Source organism: Monodelphis domestica, chromosome 5 (genome assembly GCF_027887165.1).
Source record: "Monodelphis domestica isolate mMonDom1 chromosome 5, mMonDom1.pri, whole genome shotgun sequence".
NCBI classification, from domain to species: domain Eukaryota; kingdom Metazoa; phylum Chordata; class Mammalia; order Didelphimorphia; family Didelphidae; genus Monodelphis; species Monodelphis domestica.
In genome coordinates, this window is record NC_077231.1 from 104,110,815 (window position 1) to 104,130,430 (window position 19,616).

Consider the following 19,616-nt stretch of genomic DNA (forward strand, 5'->3'; position numbering starts at 1 on the left):
GTCAGACTACAGTGCCACCAACTTGAATCTCTCTGAATTTGGTTGGATTTTCGGAGAACCTTCTACATTTTTCCTTAATTATTTAGGAGATTTGACATTGAGAAGGAAACATGAACCTGTACCATCCCTTCTCAGAGTTGCTACTTCTCTTAGAAGATAAAGGGTCCCAGAGTTTCTTGCAGGGAGCAGCATAGGGGGCACCACTCTGTGTATGGAAGGCCTGGGTACTAGTTACTGTGGAAGTGGAGAATAAAGTACGGAGAGAAGTAGGAAGTGGCTGATTAAGAATGGTTTCAGTTGTGTGACCCTGGGCAAGTCACTTGACCCCCATTGCCTAGCCCTTACTACTCTTCTGCCTTGGATCCAATAAATAGTATTGACTCCAAGATGGAAGGTAAGGCTTTAAAAAAAAAAAGAATGGTTTCAAACAGTAAAGTGGTGGTGGACCAGAGGCTGCAGATGGGATAGAAAGTGGGTCATTTGAGACTGGCAGGGAGGGTTCAAGAGAGAGTCATCAAGGAGATTGAGGATTGAGAGTGGGGTCTTATGTGGGGAGAAATTAATCTTGGCAAGCCACATCTAGCATTGTTCTCTGTATTTGGGGTCTTGTGCTAGTACCATGAAGCCAAGTTGTAGGAAATTTTTGTTCATTTTCCCTCTCCTTAATAAGTCCAATTGAAAGATGGCATAATTTAGTTCCATTTATTGACCACACTTCTCTAAATTCTAGAGGATATAGTTATTCAACATTACAGCATAATTCAAGCGGTTTCTTTTTTAAGACCTACAAGTCTAATATTTCCCAATTAAAAAAGAGGCAGTCCAGTGGGGGTCCCATGGGATTGAAGGGGCTTGCCTCATTGTGGTTTGGGAAATGGGGGCAGGGAAGGGAGGAAAGGGAGATAGATACAGTGGCAGCATCATTCTTAGGCCCCCAAAACATGAGATTCTGGTTGGGCGCCCCTTGCCAAAAGGAAGTTACTGGCCATGGATGCCCAGCCCCATTTCCCACCTAAATTCAGGAGCTGGGGGGGAATGGAAGAAGAAATAGGTAAAAGAAGGAATAGGGGAGATGCTGGCCACTTACCTGGGGATGGAGAAAGTTGAAGATAAACTCCCTCATATAGGTCACCATAATGTTGGCATCAAAGGATCTCTCAAAGAATTGACAGCTTGGGCAGGCTCTATAGCAAAAGGACAAGTTTTATTAAGGGAGGAAGCATGGTGATGGAGTGACTCCAGGGGCATTCAAGAATGCTTTTTATCTGGCTTGGTAGTCAAGGAAGGGGTCAGTAGTTTGGGGGGAATCAGCCTTGTGTAATGGAGTTACAGACAGAACTTTACTTATGAATCACCTTTTCCCCCCCTGCCTGAGGGTGGGGTGGTGTTGGTTGAAAATACAATACAAATCATATATTAAACACCCTGCCATGACAAGGTTACTGCTTGCCTAGTTCTGTGCAGACTACTTGGAGGGACAGCCCCTGGTTCACTGTGGCTATGCTGATTGGCATTTGTTGCAGAACTTCTCTCTCCAGGGTTGCCCACATCCTTACAGCAAAATATCTGCATGACATCTCACATCAGAGTCATTGGCTTCTGTGTATTCATTCTCATTTTTAGGGAGTTTTTTTTTTGTAAGTAAGATTTTTGTACTTGTTCCAGGCTGTTAATTCTTCCCCGAAGCTTTCTTTCATAATTCTTTTTACACACACACACACACACACACACACACACACACACACACACCATTATTTTATTTTCTCCAATTACATGTAAAAACAATTTTTAACATTAGTTTTCTAAAATTTTGAGTTCCAGTTCTACTCCCTCCCCTCTTTTCTCCTTGGGAAAGTAAACAATTCATACAGGCTTAGGTTATAGGTTATACATGTGATATCATGTAAGACATTTCTATATTGGTCATGTTATGGAAGAAGACAAAAAAGATGAGGAAAATAAAGTGTAAAATAGCGTGCTTTGATCTAGCATTCGGACTCATCAGTACTTTTTTCTGAAGGTGGATAGCATTTTTCATTATAAATCCTTTGGAATTGTCTTAGATAATTGTGTTGCTGAGAATAGTAAAGTCATTCATAGTAAATCAATCCTCAGTACAATATTGTGATTACCTGTGTTTAGTGATCTCCTGGATTTACTCACTATACTCTTATCAGTTCGTGTAAGTCTTAACAATTTTTTTAATCATCTAGTGCATCATTTCTTTTAGCACAGTAGTATTCCATTAAAATTATAAACTATAATTTGTTCACCTGTTTCCCAATTGCCACTACAAAAAGAGCCACTCTAAATATTTTTTTAACAAATAGGGCCTCTCTCACCTTTTAAAAATATCTTTGGAATACAGACCAAGTATTGGTATTACTGTATCAAAAGATATACACAGTTTTATAACCTTTTAGACATTGTTTTTATTCTCTAGAATGTTCTCTAGAATGTTTGGGTCAGTTTACAATTCTACCAACAATGCATATCCCAATTTTTTTCATATCTCCTCTACCATTTATCATTTCATAATTCTTTTCCCATTTTTTTCTTCTACTGCTTTCAGTTGGTTTTTGAAGTATTTTTTTAACTTTTAACTTTTTTAACTCTTGGTTTATATTCTCAAAGAATTCTGATTGGATTTGTGTAGAAGCAGCATTTTTCTTTGAGACTGTAGATATTTTCAAATCATTCTGTTCCTCTTGTCTTGAGTTTCTTTGTCAGCATGATAACTCCTAATGGTAAAATTCTTTTTTTTTTGTTCCTTCTTTAAATATGCTCGTGTAAACCTCAAAATTTCTTATTCTTATAAATGTGGGAAATTTCATACTTGAAAAATTTCCTATTGATAGTGGGTCTTGACTATTGGAATGTGAACCCCATTGGCATGGGAGGTTCCTTCTCCTCCCTTCTTAAGATTACTTTAGGACAGAAACCTTTTGCTGAACAATGGAAAGGACTTTGACCTATGCTTAAGCATAGAACAGGAATTTCTTTGAGTCATGATTGATTTTAGAATTGATACAACGGAGATACTTGGAATCAATCTCCACCCTATTCAGTCCTAACAGGATTGAGTAAGGGCTGCAGCCTAGATCAAAATTTAATTATTCCAATCTCTACCCTACTCAGGTTAACAGGATTTAGAAAGGGCTGTAGCAAAGGATCAAAGATTTAATTATTTGAAAATATGACCTTCAACAGACATGTGCAAAGCCTCTGGGCGGTCCTGGGTTAAGCTAGAGCCTCCATTGGCACAGGGAAATTGATGGACAGGTGATTGGTAGATGTGAGGACTGAGGGGAGGGAACTTGGATGGTTTCCTTAAAGATAGGGGAGTCTGAAGACTCGGGGTGGTGGTTGAGAAGTTGGTCAGTGTGGTTGGTGTGGCTCTGAGAAGCTTGCTCTGAAGGAAGCTGAAGGTGGGGGCCTCTGAGACTGTTTCTCCATTTTGGTCACGTGAGTAATAGGGACTGATCTTTTTTCTTTGCCCCAGCTATCTAAGGGCTTGGGCCTTTTGGCCCAGCCTAAACAGAAGGGGTATTTAAGCCCTATTCCCTTCTCTCCCTTTTTCTCTCTATCTCTAATTCCTTTCTTCCTCCTATTGTAATTAAACTCCATAAAAGATTAACTGCTGACTTGAGTTTTCATTTAGGAATTACATAGCTGAATTCCTTGGCGACCTTAAATTAATATATATCAGTCTTTTAAAGTGATTTCCTTGTCACACTCGTTGGCTTTGGGCCTTTTGTTAGTGCTGACCTCTGCATACTTTCAGGGGGGATATCTTGGCCAACCTTTTCTCTTATTGGTTTCTTCTGATACTTTTTTTGATTATTGAGTGCTGTGTTATTCCAGGTTCTCAGAAACATCTGAGTCTGGGGACCCTGCCAGCTCTTAGTTTTCCTAAAGTATAATTTATGGGGTGAAGTCTGCTTACACCCTTCTTAGTCTATGTTTCCTACTCAGATTTGGATTTGAGCTATACATACTCTTTGGCTTGACTGTAGTTGGAAATTTCAGTAGACCGCTTTTGGATTCAACCACTATTAGTTCTCTGAGATGTTCTGCTGGTTTAGAGTGAATGAACTGAAGGCCTCTTTTTGATCTGAGATAATTGCTTTGGTTGTTCCATTGCAAGTATCAGTCTTGATTGGAATCCCTTCTTTATTCCTAGGATCAGGACCACCCAGTTATTGTTTTCTTCTGTCCTCAATCTGTGTACATGTTTGGTCTCTGCCCCTCTCTACTTCCTCTAGGCTCAGTTTTTCTCTTCATTTTACCCTGGCTTTGTTAGCTGAAATTTGGTAGTTTGATAGAGTGACAGCGCTTCCAGATTTCACCTTTGTGTAGCCTATGCTCTTTCAGTTATCCCCTAGGACCTCTCCTGCACCTATGCTTTATGGCCTAGCACCCAGACTCAGACCTTTTCAGTCCCTAGGTTCAGAGAAGTTAGATGGCATAGTATATAGAGTATCAGTCTGTGGAGTCATAAAGACCTGAATTCAAATCTGGCCTCCAATACTTACTGGCATTAACCCTGGGCAAGTCACTTCACGTTGTCTGCCTCAGTTTCCTCAACTGCAAAAATAGGGATAATATCAGAGAGATGTTGCAAGGATTAAATGAACTGTTTGTAAAACACATAGCATAATGCCTGGTCACATCGTATGTTCATTCTCTCTTTCCCTCCCATCTGTGAGACTCTGTATTTCTGGCCAAACCCCATACCTGTGGTCTGTGGAACTCTTTCTGTGCCCTAAGCCAACCTGGGCTGGAAAAATAACTTATAGTTTTTTTCTTTCATTTCTTGCTCAAGATTCAATCTATTTGTTTTTTAGATCTTTGTTCAAGAGGGATGATGGGGGAAATATGTTGTATTCTTTTTCCTGTTATTCTACCATCTTCCTTAATAAGTTTTCTCATCTGGTTTATGAGAAGGATGGTATTGGACTGTACAGTATATAACAATTTGAAAAAAATTACAGTTTTCTTTTTCTTGGAAGGCAGTGAGTTGTATTTTAGATATTTTGATCTTTTAGATGTCTAAGATATACAGTTCTAAATATCCAGTAGGTATTTGGTGATGTAAGACTGGAACTTGGGAGAGAAAATGTCTGCATATGCACCTAGATAAAACTTAAACTCATTGGAGCTTTAAAAAAATTACCAAGTGAGAGTGCAGAGAGAATAGACAAGGGTCCAGGTCAGAGTCTTGAGTAACACTCACAGTTAGTGTGTCCAGCAAAGAAGGCTAAGAAGGAGTGGTCAGGTAGTAATGAGGAGATCCAAGAGAGAAGTGTTGCAAAAACCCCGAGAGGAGAATATCTTGGAAATAAGGCTGGTCAAAATTGCCTAATGTTGTAGTGACATCCAGAAAGATAGGGAGTAAGAATAGGGTATTATATTTGGCAGAGATGATTGATAACAATTGAATGAAGAAGTCAAAATTCAGAAAGGAGTTAAGAGGACTGAGTATCAGTGACTTTTTCAAACAGCCTGGAAAGAAAATTGGGAGCAATATAGAGCAATATCTGGAATGGTAAGATCCTATTAATGGTTTTTCATAAATAGAAGAGATTTGGGCATGTTTATAAGTAGCAATTATCAGTACATAATAAGGAACTTAGAGAAATAGAGGAAGTGATAATGTGGATAATCTGTTGAAGAAAAGAAGAAAAGATGTACGAGATATAATATAGGGTCTCATTCATGAGATATATATTTCATGACTTCCTGTAGATAGCTCAAACTGCAGCTATAATTGAACTCCTGCCAAACCTATATATGATGTGATTTTCTTATACATACATAGGTATTGATTCTAACACAGAAGGTAAGGGCTTTTTAAAAAGGGGAAAAAAAAGAAATACGACTAGTATACAACAAAGTAAACAGATCCAAGAGCCCATATAGACAACTGATAGGTGATAAATGACTAGATGTGAAGGCCAAGTCTGGGGTTAAACCCAGCAATAGCAGGAAGGAAGGAGGGAGGGAGGGAGGAAGAGAGAGAGAGAGAGAGAGAGAGAGAGAGAGAGAGAGAGAGAGAGAGAGAGAGAGAGAGAGAGAGAGAGAGAGAGAGAGTCAGTCAGTCAGTCAATTTAACAGGAAGGCCAGCTCCTTGCAAGCATAAGATAGTGAAAAAAAGAAAAAGATAGATAGAAAAATAAATAGCAAGCACCAGAATGACTGAGAGAGATAAGCTGAGTGGGTAAAACATGGCAACACAAAGATTGTACCTAGGTCTTCCATTTATTATGACAAAGAGAAAGATTTTTATAGAAAGTAGAGATTAAGCATTACATCATTCTTAAAGTTGTAATATTCTCAGAGAGTATTATTTATAAAAAGACTTTACCCTTAACTACATTTTTACAAACCCAAGCAACCGAGGAATATTGACAGTAACTTGGAATACAGGAATCAGGGGCAAAAAGATTTTGGGTCATTTGGGCATGACATTACAAAAGGTCCTTTGGTTATCAAAATAATGAACAGCTCAAGGATTATTATGAATGAAGTTTTCAGGAGGTGTCTTTAGCTAGACAATACTTTTGAGCTGCTATTTTGAGATCCGGCCCTGCCATCAAAAACTACTAAAGCATGTCTTTTTATGGCTGCTTTTTCCTCAGTGGATCTAATTTGTCTTTAGGTTCCTTCATATATCCTCACACACAATGACTACAGTAAAGTATTAAAAATGCTGAAAGAAACATGAATACATATGAATAGTGGTGATCACTTTTGGTGGTGGCGAATAGCTACACATTTCTCTCCAAAAAGTTAGAAGTGCTGGAATTTAGCAGATCCTGCCCAATGTGCTGTCCTTTTAAAACTATTTTGCTTACTTGTTTTCCTTTGTTTTGGTGAAAAATTCTTTTAGCATGGAACTTATAAGGAATTTACTTGTGTCAATAAAATGAATGTTTCAAGAAATAAAGAATAAGATTGGTACCTCTTTGTGTCTAATGGTTCTAGCAAAGTCTGTTTACATGCTCATAGAAGCAAGTTGAAGTACTCATTTCCTCTGTGACCTAGGGCAAGCCATTTTAGTTCCTGGACATCAGTTACCTCATCTATAAAATGATGGGGTTGGAGTAGATGGCCTTTGAAGTTACTTTTTCTTTAGACCTATAATCTTTGTGTATTCCTTCCAGCTGTTGGATCCTTTAATGCTTGTTTAGAATATAGTAGCTATCTTATCGAAATTTGCTCACTGCAAACTGAAGCAGTAATGATAGATGCTATAATTTTCCAGACTCATAGTTGGATTTTTTTGGGCACCAAAACTTACATGACAGTGAACTAATGGACTTTTACTATTTAAAACACTATAAAATAATCATTCTCTCCCTCCCTCTCTCCCTTGCCCCCCCCTTTCTCTCTCTCTCTCTCTCTCTCTCTCTCTCTCTCTCTCTCTCTCTCTCTCTCTCTCTCTCTCTCTCTCTCTCTCTTTCTCTCTCTTTTTCTCTCTCTTTCTCTGTGTGTTTGTGTCTCTCTCTTTCTGTATGTTTTTGAAAAAGTTCATTTATTTTTATTTTATTTTCTCCAAAGGGATACTAGAGATGGCTTTAGAAGAAAAGGTTTCTACTCTTCTCATTACATGAGAGAACGATCTCCTCATAAAAGGGACACTCCATTCTTCAGGGAATCTCCAGTAAATCGAAAAGATTCTCCACACAGCAGATCTGGCTCCAGTGTCAGCAGCAGAAGTTACTCTCCAGAACGGAGCAAAACTTATTCTTTCCACCAGTCTCAGCATAGAAGTATGTGTTTAGTTTATTGTGTTTAGTTTTCTCCCAAATATACTTACCATACCATGATTCATGTATATTTTGACATTGTCTTGTAGGTAAATAAAACGGTATCTCATTTTAAAAAAATTCTTCCCATATCATCTCACATTGAAGCATTCTAGAGTACCTGTTCATTTCTATCACTCCCAAATCATGGGAGCAAAAAATCTGATATATTTTTACAATTATTTCTCAATTACTACTATTATTATAATTGCCCTGTTATAGATCATTTATGTTGACTTTAAACTGCTTTAATTTAATTTATGGGTATGTGACATTCTAATTAATTTTAGGGTATGTTCCATTTTTATGGGTATGTGAAGCCACACTCTGATTACCCCTCTCAGGATATATGGCATTATCTTCTCTGATTCTCTTGTTTAAGTTGTTTCCTTTTTATTTCTTATTTTGTTCCTTTTTTAAATTCTCAATTCACTGTCTAATTCAGAGAATAACTATTTTAAATAATGTTTTTCTGATGATGATAAGGAAAGACAGCTTCAGATTTCTTCTTATCCCTTCTGGGTTGATCCATTCATTACTTCATCCATCTAAACAAATATTTATGGAGTGGGGTACTTTGAGGAATACAAAACTATAATGTTTTTTGCATATATTTTGAATCAGTAGATGTGGATGTGATGGCATATGCACCTGTAACCTCAGATCCCTGGGGACTAAAGCTTGTGATCTCTGAGCTCAAGAATTTTGAAACATATTAGACTATATGATCAGGTGTCTGCATTCAGCTCAACTTTTAATATGTTGAGCCCTGATTGCAAATGAGCCCACATCAGAAACAACAAGTCAAAGTTTTCATGCTTATGAATAGCCCTTGCATAATCTCTGTACTTTCAGTTTGGTCTAGCAAGATAGGGGGAGAAGGAGGTAGGGAGAGAGGGGAAAAGATGGAGTTTGACTCTTAAGTAGTAATATTAAAAAAATCTCCATAATTTTAGCTAATTTAAAAAACAACGTATAATCAGATGTTTTTGAAGTCTTCTTTCCAAACTAATGTTTGGAACACTTGCATTTTTAGCCATCTAATATCATAGAATACAAAAATCTAATATGGTAATGATTTTGTTTGGCTAACAAGGTTAAAAATAACCCACCTCTGAGTTCTATTAGAAGTCTTTGTGATACTGAATGTAAAGACTACTACCTCCTTTTTTTCTGATGGTGAAGAAAACATAGCAAGTTACAGAATGCTTGAAATAGCTGTATCATAACTGTCCATGATGGTTTAAAATAACTTATGGTACTGTATAGGGAAGTAAAATTTGTTTTTCCTTTTCATATAAATCATCATAATTATTTGCCAGAGAGATTGAGTTCTCATTTGCTTATTTTCATTCTATATAACATATTCAATGGCCACAAATCCCTGTACTTCTTGGATATAAACATGGAAAAAGCAAAGAAAACATTCCCTTTTAAGGAGCTTTATTACTATTCTCTCTCTAAATTTCCTGAAACCTGCTAAGGAACTTTAAAGTCATTAAGTTAATTTTAAGTGATGAAATGGAAAGTTAAATATACATTTTGTACTTTTAAGTTTATTTTCAGTTAATTATTTAGTCTTAAAAAAAAAGAATTCTTTAATCAAGAAAGTTAGTTTATTTCCTGGGTTTATTTTTCATAAATAATTCTCATTGGTTCTCTTTCTTGCACTAGATGAAATGTTTTTTTGGTTTCTCATAATGTAACTTGAGTTCATAACTAACATATATGTATGTATGATGAGTCAATTCATGTTTATCATATGATATTTTAATCACAGCAACTAAACAAAAAGATATTGGAGAGATTTGTTTTCAGCAGTCAGGGAGAAAAGGGAAAACGCATTTATGCTTCCTATGTACCAGGCACTGTGCCTGGTTCTGGGGATGCAAATAGAAGCAAAAGTAACAACAATCTCTTTTTCTTGAAGCACTTCTTAAATTTTAACAAGGAAAGAGAAAACAAAAGTGAAGGAGGCATAGGGACAGAGAGATGCACAGAAATTCTGTGTGGAAAGTTGGAAATAGATTGGGGAGGATAATGAAGGTTGATTGGCCTGGGCTGCTTCTCAAAATGGAGTCCTCCAGAGGAATTTGCCAATGAGAGAAGGAATCCAGAAATAATTACTGGCAAATTTTTTCTTAAAAAATACATTTAAAATAATAAAAGTAAAAATAATTATGTATAATTGGTCATATTCGACTTTTAAATCCAGTACACATATAGGTGGCCTAAATTTGCTACCTGCTTTTTCTTATCACATTTTTCATTAGAAAAAGATTCATCAGTGATTCCAATAACCTTATTTTAAACATATTTTATATCTATGAATATAATGAAACCATTAAAGTATGTTATACAGTACACTCCAGGTTTTGAACTTCATGTCATAAGAGCCCAGAGGTTTTGAGAATTGACTGTTAGTCTTTCATTTGAAATATTGCCAACCTAAAGTCAGAAACCCCCGTTACCAGGATGGCATGAGGATGATTAAATTATTACCATAACAAGTTCCATTCGAAATTTTTTATTTAATTATTTAATTTAGAATATTTTCCCATGGTTACATGATTCATGTTCTTTCCCTCCCATCCCCCTTTATAGGAGATATGCAATTCCACTGGGTTTTAAATGTATCATTGATCAAGACCTATTTCCATATTATTTATTACCATAACAATTTTCATTTGAGAACCTCAGTTGAGGTTTGACCCTCCTTTATTAATTCATAAATATTCCAGTAACTGAAGACACATCCTTGCTCATAAAGATATAAAATAGCATTGTGATAGGATTAGCAATTTTTTCATGCAACTTTCCTTTGGCCCCAGATTCCCTGATGCAGTTTTCTGATTGAGAGCTGTGAAAAATCCCAATCAAGTGTCGATTGGGCCTTTCAGACTTGATGGGTGCCTAATATCATAATTTCTAGATGAGAATGAGAGGGAGGGTGGTGGGCTATGTCTAGACAAGTTAAGTGTCACTGTATCCTTATTGTATATTTACACTGTTAGTTAATATCCTTTCTTAAATATAAGTTCATCTATTTGTGAGAACTTTATTTCCGTCCAGTCATTGAGCCTGAACTAAGAAGATGCTGTTTTTAGAACCTCACTTACAAACACATAATTCCTTGTAGCCATATGACTGTTAGACATAATGTAAGGAATTTTAATTTTCTTGTTCTTAAAGACTTGAACCTTAGGGCATTGAGAAAATTTAAGAAAATTCAAATAATGTACCATATTCTTATGAAAACAAGCTTAAATCTTCTTAGATTGAAGATTTTATTATAAGCATAATCTTTACAATTCTCCCAATAGATTTTTTAAAAATAGAGCCTTTGTTAATAACTAATTGTTTAGCATCTATTTAAAAATATTGTCTTTCATTTTAAACACATGGTCTTTTATAAGAAAATATTTAATTTCTTTTTTTTAAGGATTTTTGGTATTTTTTAAAAAATTGTGATACATTTTAAAAAAGGTTTTCTTTTTAAATCTCCTCCCTAATCTTATTTACTTTAAAAAAAGTTTTATTAATACCTTTTATTTTGTTACCTTCATTTTTTGATATATCACTCTTATAGTGTACCTAATGAGCCATCCTTTGCAACAAAGTGTAACATGAAGGAGGAAAAATACAATGTAGTTAAACTAATGAACATATCAACTAATCCTGAAAATTTGTGTAATATTCTACACCATTATTCAGTCTCATATCTCTCACAGAAAGGGAGTTACATTTTCTTAGGTCATTATAATTATGTAATGTTCAGTCAATTTGGGGTATTGGTTTTATGAAAAATCACTGTATGTATTTTTACTTGGTCCCGTTTACTCTATCTCATATGAATCTTCCCATGCATCTCTGAATCTTTTATATTTATAGTTTTTATGGCTCAGTAATCTTGCATTACATTAATGTAATTTGTTTAACCTTTCTGCTATCCTTAACCTCTACCTTGTTCCCAGTTCTTTACATAGATCAGGAAGTGCTGCTATAGATATTTTGAGTTGTGTGATATCTTGTTTTTTTTCCCCTGGTCTAATATTGTAATCTTAAAAGTCTTAAAAAGTTTCTATACTAGTCATCAGATAAGACCAGAGGATTTCATGTTTTAAGGACATTATTTTAACACCTTAAGATACAATTTGTTTTATATTCTCCTACTCACATATATGTAGTCAGAATGGAACTTAGGCCATCTAATTCAAATCTCTTATTTTACAAACTAAGAAACTAAAATCCACAAAGCTTTTTATATACTGTGGACTTTAAGAAACTTTTTTTTTTGTCATACCAAAAAGTCATCAGGTATTCTCTATCTTATAATTAGAGTTTTCTTTTTGCTCAACATTTTACTGCCTGATATAAATACTTATATTCATTGTTTCTCCTTCCTTCACTTATTTTCTTTTTTATATCCACAATGTACTACTCTGATGCCTCATTGTTACATAGTTATCTGTAGTTATTGACAACCATTTCCTTTGGTTATGAGTTCTGAAAGATTCTTGAAAAAAGGCTTTGATTATAAACTTGGTCATGTACTATCTGCTCTCAAAGAACCAAGCTAGCAAATATGGAGAGATTCATTGCTAATTGGTTAGCCATTTGGTGATTTGTTGTTTGGCCATAGCAGTTTATGAAATAAAATCCCAAAATAATTTTCGGGACTTTCTGCCAAGATGGCTATCTGAATTGAAATAGACATAGACCATCTAGTTCTTATTCCAGCAAAGTCTTGAAGCTTGTACCAGACAAAATAATGATTAAGATATTCAATGAGAGACCTTTATAAATGACTTCTTTCACCCTAATCCTTCACAAAAGGTCACCCAGAAAGCCACAGTCAATAGAAAAGGGCACAGACTTCTTTGAATCCTCATAAAATGGAGGATACTTGCCAACCTAGTACAAGTATGACTTAAATTGGGATGGGTACCCTGAAAGAGTCTGTTTCAAAAGCAGCAAGAATAGAGGATGCTCCAGAGAATGCCACAGGATCAGCACAAAGCCCCCCAGTAGAATCTTCTGTAGTCCAGGGAACAGCAATGAGCAAGAACTAATATAGTGTCAACCAGCATAGTGTTTTCAAGATAGCCTGGAAATAAGAGTGCTGAAGTCCCTACCTCTGTTCTGAGATTCCAGATAGGGTTCTGAAAATCAGGGCACTGAAACTCCAGGGTAACCGAACCCCAGAAGGTAGAGGTTAGCAAAAAAATTCCAGGAGAATCAGGATGAGATCAGCAGGGCTGATCACCCTACTCAACAATTCTGCAAGGCATGGATCCTGGCCCTGGCACAAAACAAAAGACACATGAATAAAACAAAGAAAACACTTAATTTTGCAAATTGAAAAATCCCTGCCAAAGAACCAGAGAATCAAGGGAAGGAAATTATTTTTCCATAAAGATGACATAGAAGAAATAAAGCTAGAAAAAAAGAAAATAAAACTCCAGTGGAAAGAATTTGAATAAGTAGCTTAGAAGAAAAAGTGGTAAACCTTACCCAAGCATTAGACTGAAAACTAGAATTGGCAAAGCAGAAATGATACAGTATCTAGATGATACAGTGGATATTGAGTTTGGGACTTGGAATCAAGGAAGTGCTCATTTCAAATCTTGCCTCATACACTTACTTAGTGTGGTTAAGTTACTTAACCTGTTTTAACCTCAGTTGCCTTCTCAGTAAAATGGACTTCATACAATTGTTGTAAAGTTGAAATGAAGTAATATATATAAAGTGCTTCAAATGCTATAAAGCATTTGACAGCTATATATATATAACACATAAATGTTAACTATCATCATCATTATTGTTAAGAACTATCATTATTTTTAAGAACTATCATTATTATTAAGAAATATTAGAACAAAAATATCAAAAAATAGAATTTATCTCAGAAAAAACTGAATTAAAGAAGGTTGAACAGTGAAAATTTAAGAATCATTGAATTCCTGAAAACCATGATTCGGGGAGGGGGGGGAAGGTTCCACAGGAATCATGGTAGATTGGGCAGTGTTGCTAAAAATCACAGTTTTGAGACCATTCATAAACATAAATGTCTAGTACTATAAATAAGATCTTTTCCACTGACCAATCATTAGACATCATATTGTTACTTTACAATTGATTTCTTTACTCTGATTTAATTGATCCATTGTTGTATCTGTTGAATACTACTATTCTGAATTATGGCAAACATAGCAATATAGTTGAATGCTGTCCTTGGAATTAAGTAGACCAGACTGAATTCCATCTCATTTTCTTAGATGTGTGATTCTGGGCAAGTTAATTAGCCTTTCTCAGTCTCATTTTCTTCATTTGTGAAATAAGATGATTAATAACCTATAATGTTCCTTTTGTAAGTTTTTAATTTGTTTGATAAGTTGCAGAGGGAGAAGTAGAGAAGTTAAATTAACATATAATTTAATAACCTATGATTTAAGTCCAAATATTAGTATCATTTACAATAAAAAAATCTTGGAAAACAAATTTAGGAATAATGAACAAGAGGAACTAAAGGCTTAAAAACTATAGGAAAGCCTTTTGAATATATTTCCTGAATATACATATGTCTTTTGGAAGAGAGTCATGTTATGCTGATTGTGACAATAACATTTAGAAATGAAATCGATTATATTTTAACAGAGAAAAAATATGGTTATCAATGAGAATTCATTCTGAATCATTTATGTACTTTCAACTATTTATATACATTTTAGAATAAATATTATATACATTTTAGAATAAATATTAAAATGAGAAAATATAGTATCCAGTTGAGACAACTCCATTTTGACTTAATTAAAACAAGCTGATCATGCTAAACAATTGGAAATAGATAATAGAGTAAGCTTCAGCAGACTCATTATTTCTGAAGAATATTGAACATTATTTAATGTTAACATTAAATATTAATGCTAATAAATATATTAAATATTTATTTAATGAGGAAATAACTGATATTAAATATTAGTCATTTATTATAATGAGGAAAATCAAAAGAATCTAGAAACCACCTTAGCCGATTTTCAGTTGACACAATAGATATTGTGGAATCTGAGGATCTGATTAAAATCCTACCTCTCATTACCTCTCTTAGTCTTGGATCAGTCTCTGATCTTGGGTCTCTTTCTTTTAAAATGAATATGTTTGATTAGATGGCCTTTTAAGGTCCTTTCTACCTCTAAATCTATGATCACTATAGATACCTCATATGCAAATAATAGAACTCAAGTGGATGAAAATGCTTATTTATGATATGTTAAATGGACAATCCAGAAATTTGATAAACTCTATGTAAGGAGAGTGGGTCAGATTGCTTTTAGGAAAATACGTAATACTTTTAGTGACCTGAAACAGCTCTGAAACAGTCTTCTTTTTTTAGTCTCAATATTTTTCAAATGAAGTGTGATGGTTGCATGTCATGGTATGCCACCCACGGAATCTTAAAGGAGTATACATTGCAGCTTTAGAAAATGACAATATTATCAAGGTCATGTATGATGGGAAAAGAACTATGACAGATTACATCAACAAAGGAAATATAGACATTTTGAGTGCTACTCATGGAATATAAAAAAGACCTCATGGAAGGTCTCTGGCAACTGCATACATTCTCTGTAACTTGTCTGTGGGCGAGTTTGGACAAAAATATCACAGAAAATGAAGATGTAAATATGATATAGTTGGTAAAAGACAGCTCTTCTCCTTGCCAAGGCCAACCCACTTGATCTTAATACGCCATTCTTATTTTCATCCATCATATATCCTCATTCTTACTTTCTCTTTCTCTGTTTCCCTGTTTTGAAGGGAGGAAATCAAAGTTAGCTATAGCCATATTAAAAGTAAAATGAAATACAAATTAAAGCAACTCTGAGGTTTAAGCTTATACCTAGTTGGGTGGGAAAAGTTAACAGAAAAGGAAAACAGAGGGCCTGTGGGAAAATGGGTACACTGATGTAACACTAGCCTTATTAATCTTGCTCACACGTGATACTCCTTATACCATGCCTTTTTATTGGCTGCCTCCATTGCCTGGAAGGTTCTTCCTCTTGAAATTACCTGTATGTTGTCTGCCCCAAATGAATGTATGCACTTTGTTGATTATAGGGGCATTTGTTGCCTTTTTTGGATCCCCACATATTTAGCTTTTATTCAGCTTAATAAATATTGCTTGTTGACTTAACTACTGAGCTGTTGGTGAAGTGAATTGGTCTAGCCATTCTTGCAGCTATGCACCAAAAGATACTAAGTTATGCATGCCCTTTGAGCTAATAATAGCACTACTAGTCTTATACCCCAAAGAAATCAAAGGAAAAAGAAATGATCCCATATATGCAAAAAGTATTTATAGCAGTTCTTTTTGAAGTATCAATCAATTGGAAACTTAGTGGCATGCTCTTCAACAAGTGAAGTCAGTAAACACTTATTAAGTGCCTTTAAGATCTTTAACTGTACTCAGTGTTAGGGATAAAAAGAAAAGCAAAACCGATCTTCTTCAAAAGAGTTGACAGCCTAATAGAGGGAATGGCATGCAAACAGCAAAGTACAGATAAGATCAGTTTTACTATTTAGAATACCAGATTTTTTCCAAGGCTTGTTTTATTTTTATTTTTTTTTCCCAAGGCTTGTTTTAAACAAATCTCTTTTTCTTCAGCTGTTAATGTGAACCATCCCCCATTCTCCAGTCTTATTTTTCAATATGTATTAATGATTTATTTAATCTGTGAATTTCTTATATCCCTTTAGTAGGATGCAGGCTCCTTGAGGTCAGGGAATATTTACTCACTTCTATATTTTTATCCTCAGGGCCAGCATGGTACCTCACACAGAAGATGCACTTTAAAAAATTGAATTTAGACTGTGTGAAGGAGAGCGGTGTGAAACAGAGAAGGAAACGTATATTGAAGTCAGAATGTGGATGATTTTGAATAAATAACTAAGGAATTAATAATTTATTTTTTTTCAGTAAGGAACAAAAGAATCGGGAAAATTATTTGAGCATCTTTGTGTAGGATAGTTTAGAAAGGAGATGGATTGGAGAAAAGGTCACCAAGTCAGAGAGGCTAGTCTAAGCTAAGCATGAACTAAGGATGGCAATGTGAATGGATAGGAAGGTATAGTTTTGAGAGAGATTTTAAAGGTAGAAATGGCAGAATCAACTGATTTAGATGGAGTTGAAAAAAGAAGGCAGAATCACAATTCCAAGATTTTGTTTCTGTAGATAAATTGTGAATATAATGGATGCATTGGGAGTATTACCAGAAATAGGGATGTGGAAAGAGGCTCAGATTTAGTGCCAAATTTAATTAGTTATGTGTGAGGTATCAGTGGGATAAGTAGGTAGAAATATCCCCTAGACAACATATGTGGTACTTAAAAGTATTCATTCATTTTCCATTCACCGTACATTTATTAAAGGCCTGCTTTGTTAACTTATGCCAAGTACTGTAAGGTTTACAAATATAGCTTAAGACATAGTCCTTGATCGCAAGAAAGTGCTTTATCTTTTTCTATTCCTTATTAATTATCTTTTCTCTACCCTTTTAGGATAGATATGGTTTTTACCTGGCTATAGTTATCCTCATTTTTGCCGCCACCACAATGCGTCATTGTGCATTATATTGAATACTAGTTTGTTGCTGGTTTTGGACTAAAGCATTTCCTCATGTACACAGTTGGTTACAGATTATAATCAGTTCAACATTGAGTGTTTGGTGGGGTATGAGGGCAGAGCTACCTGCACATATATGTACTGTAAAGAAGTTCTTGCTACTTTGATCTTTGCTGCTTGTTTTGGGCTTCTTTGCCTTTTCTGGGGGCACAGAGAGGTGCTGGTGTTAACTCCTACCTGCCCACCTTTCTCCAGAGTCCGTGCGAGCTGGTGCCTGCTACAAACAGCAAAATGAAGGAGAGCCAGGAAGAGGTGAGTGTTGAGCTGAATTCTCATTTGGGATTGGCATGGGAGGGACATGCTAGTAGTTGTGGGGAGGAGGGAAGGGCTGAACAATGAAAAGATCATGCGCGGCTGTGTGTGTGCATGTGTGTGCGTGGGTGTGATAGAGAGAGACAGAGACAGAGAAAGAAAGAACATGCAGAGTGGATAGAGAGCAAATCTTTGATTTATGATGATTTGATTTCCTCAGTAGGTGCTCCTATAGCAATTAAGTCACATGGCCTATCTGTCTGTCTGTCTGTCTTGCCTACCTAGTTGGTATAATTGATTGGGGGAGGGGTGGTGTGGAGATCAGGGGCTGGAGAAGAAATCCACTTAAATCTACTCTGTTTCCAGTCTTTTCTCTACTTGTTCTTGGAGAGGTGGATAGGTTGAAGTATACATTAATAGTTATTTAAGAAGAATCATGAGCAGATAGAAATGAATATTAGTTGGGCAGAGGATTTCATCCCTTCTTTTCCTACTTATACATTCCCCACTATTTTTGGTATTTCTACAGCTTCCTCCCCAAAGATGAATAATTTTTGCTCAGTGTTCCTTGTTGGACTACCTTATATCCCCAGATATGCACTGCAGTAAAATCACTTTAAAAAAATAGTACCTAATTATACCCTGAAAAACAAGAATTATAGGTCATACTGGCCATTTTAGGAACAAGTTTTATACTTTATATAGATCAGGATCAGAACAAATTTACATTTGTCATAAAATGAGAGCAAATGAAAGTAGCTTTAAACTTATTTAAATAAATTAACTTGATTAACTGGTATAAAGCTTCATCACAATCCTTGAGAATAAAATTAGGGTTCATATTCTGCCATATCCAAAGAGGTCCACTGCTCTCTTTAAACAAGCAAGTCTGATGTGTTAAGAGTGCAGCTGTCAGTGGAACAATTATTCTGTGTAAAATCTGTTTCACTTACCTACTAGAGATTGAGCTTTAGCTTTCATTTCCATCAGATCTTTTCACTTACTCCTCCCGACCCCAAACCCCCTATCAAGAGATTTATTAAATTTAGAATATAAAATCACTTCATAAAACTTAAATTGAGTGTTTGGAGGAGGGGTGAAGGTTTAAATTATTAGTAGTTGCCTGTATGTTAATTACGTCTATTTACATTGTTATTTCTCATCTATTTTTAAGTTCCTAAAGAGCAAGAACTGTACTTGTTCAGTTTGTTTTATTCAAAACTCAGGGTAGAGCCACAAATAGATAGGTACTCTATTTGTGCCTCTTATTAATTATTGTATTATTAAAATTGGACATTCTAGAGAGAGGTTGTTAGATTGGCTAAAATAGAGGAGAGCACATCATTGCCAATATTGGGGACATCATAATAGCCTTTTGTACCTTTACGTTCAGGGTTGATTTTGTTCTTTGAAGCTACTTATTCATTCCCCATTTCTCTTCCATCAGAGATGGTATTAGAAGTTTCTTTTCTAAAGTAGATTTTGCCTCAGTGTCAAGGTCCTCATATATCTGTTTCTTACTGCTATCTTTAGTACTATCTTATGTTGACTTTCAGCTTCTGAATGATCCCTACCTCTTAAATGTCCCAAGCTTTGTTCTACTGATTGTTCTGGATCTTTAACTTCTTTCTGATCCATGGTGTCATATGCTTTCCCTTCTTTGACTTATTGCTTACTGTCTTCCGCTTTAGCTATTGTGTGATTTCTGGGAAAATAATCTGTTATTGGGACTTTTCATTTACTTGGCTTTGTCTGAGTTTGTCTTATCCACTACTACCATGCCTATCATGATTTAATCCTTTCTTTTCTTCATTAGCCAAAGAATTGTTTTGGTTCATTTTGATTTTTGCACTGAAAATTACACCAAG

The 19,616-nt window shown here is 35.3% G+C and overlaps 1 protein-coding gene across 7 annotated transcripts in view; it reads left to right on the forward strand.

Annotated features, from left to right (window-relative positions):
• Positions 1-19,616, forward strand: part of PPHLN1 (periphilin 1) — a 176,985-nt gene that overhangs the window by 68,324 nt on the left and 89,045 nt on the right. For 4 of the 7 annotated variants that reach the window (XM_007503151.3, XM_007503153.3, XM_056798996.1 and 1 more), the window contains 2 exons: positions 7,564-7,775; positions 17,692-17,748. In XM_007503151.3, the coding sequence (XP_007503213.1) occupies positions 7,564-7,775; positions 17,692-17,748 (269 nt within the window). The remainder of the gene's footprint in view (positions 1-7,563; positions 7,776-17,691; positions 17,749-19,616) is intronic. The other 3 variants (XM_007503152.3, XM_007503154.3, XM_056798997.1) reach the window with 1 other exon arrangement.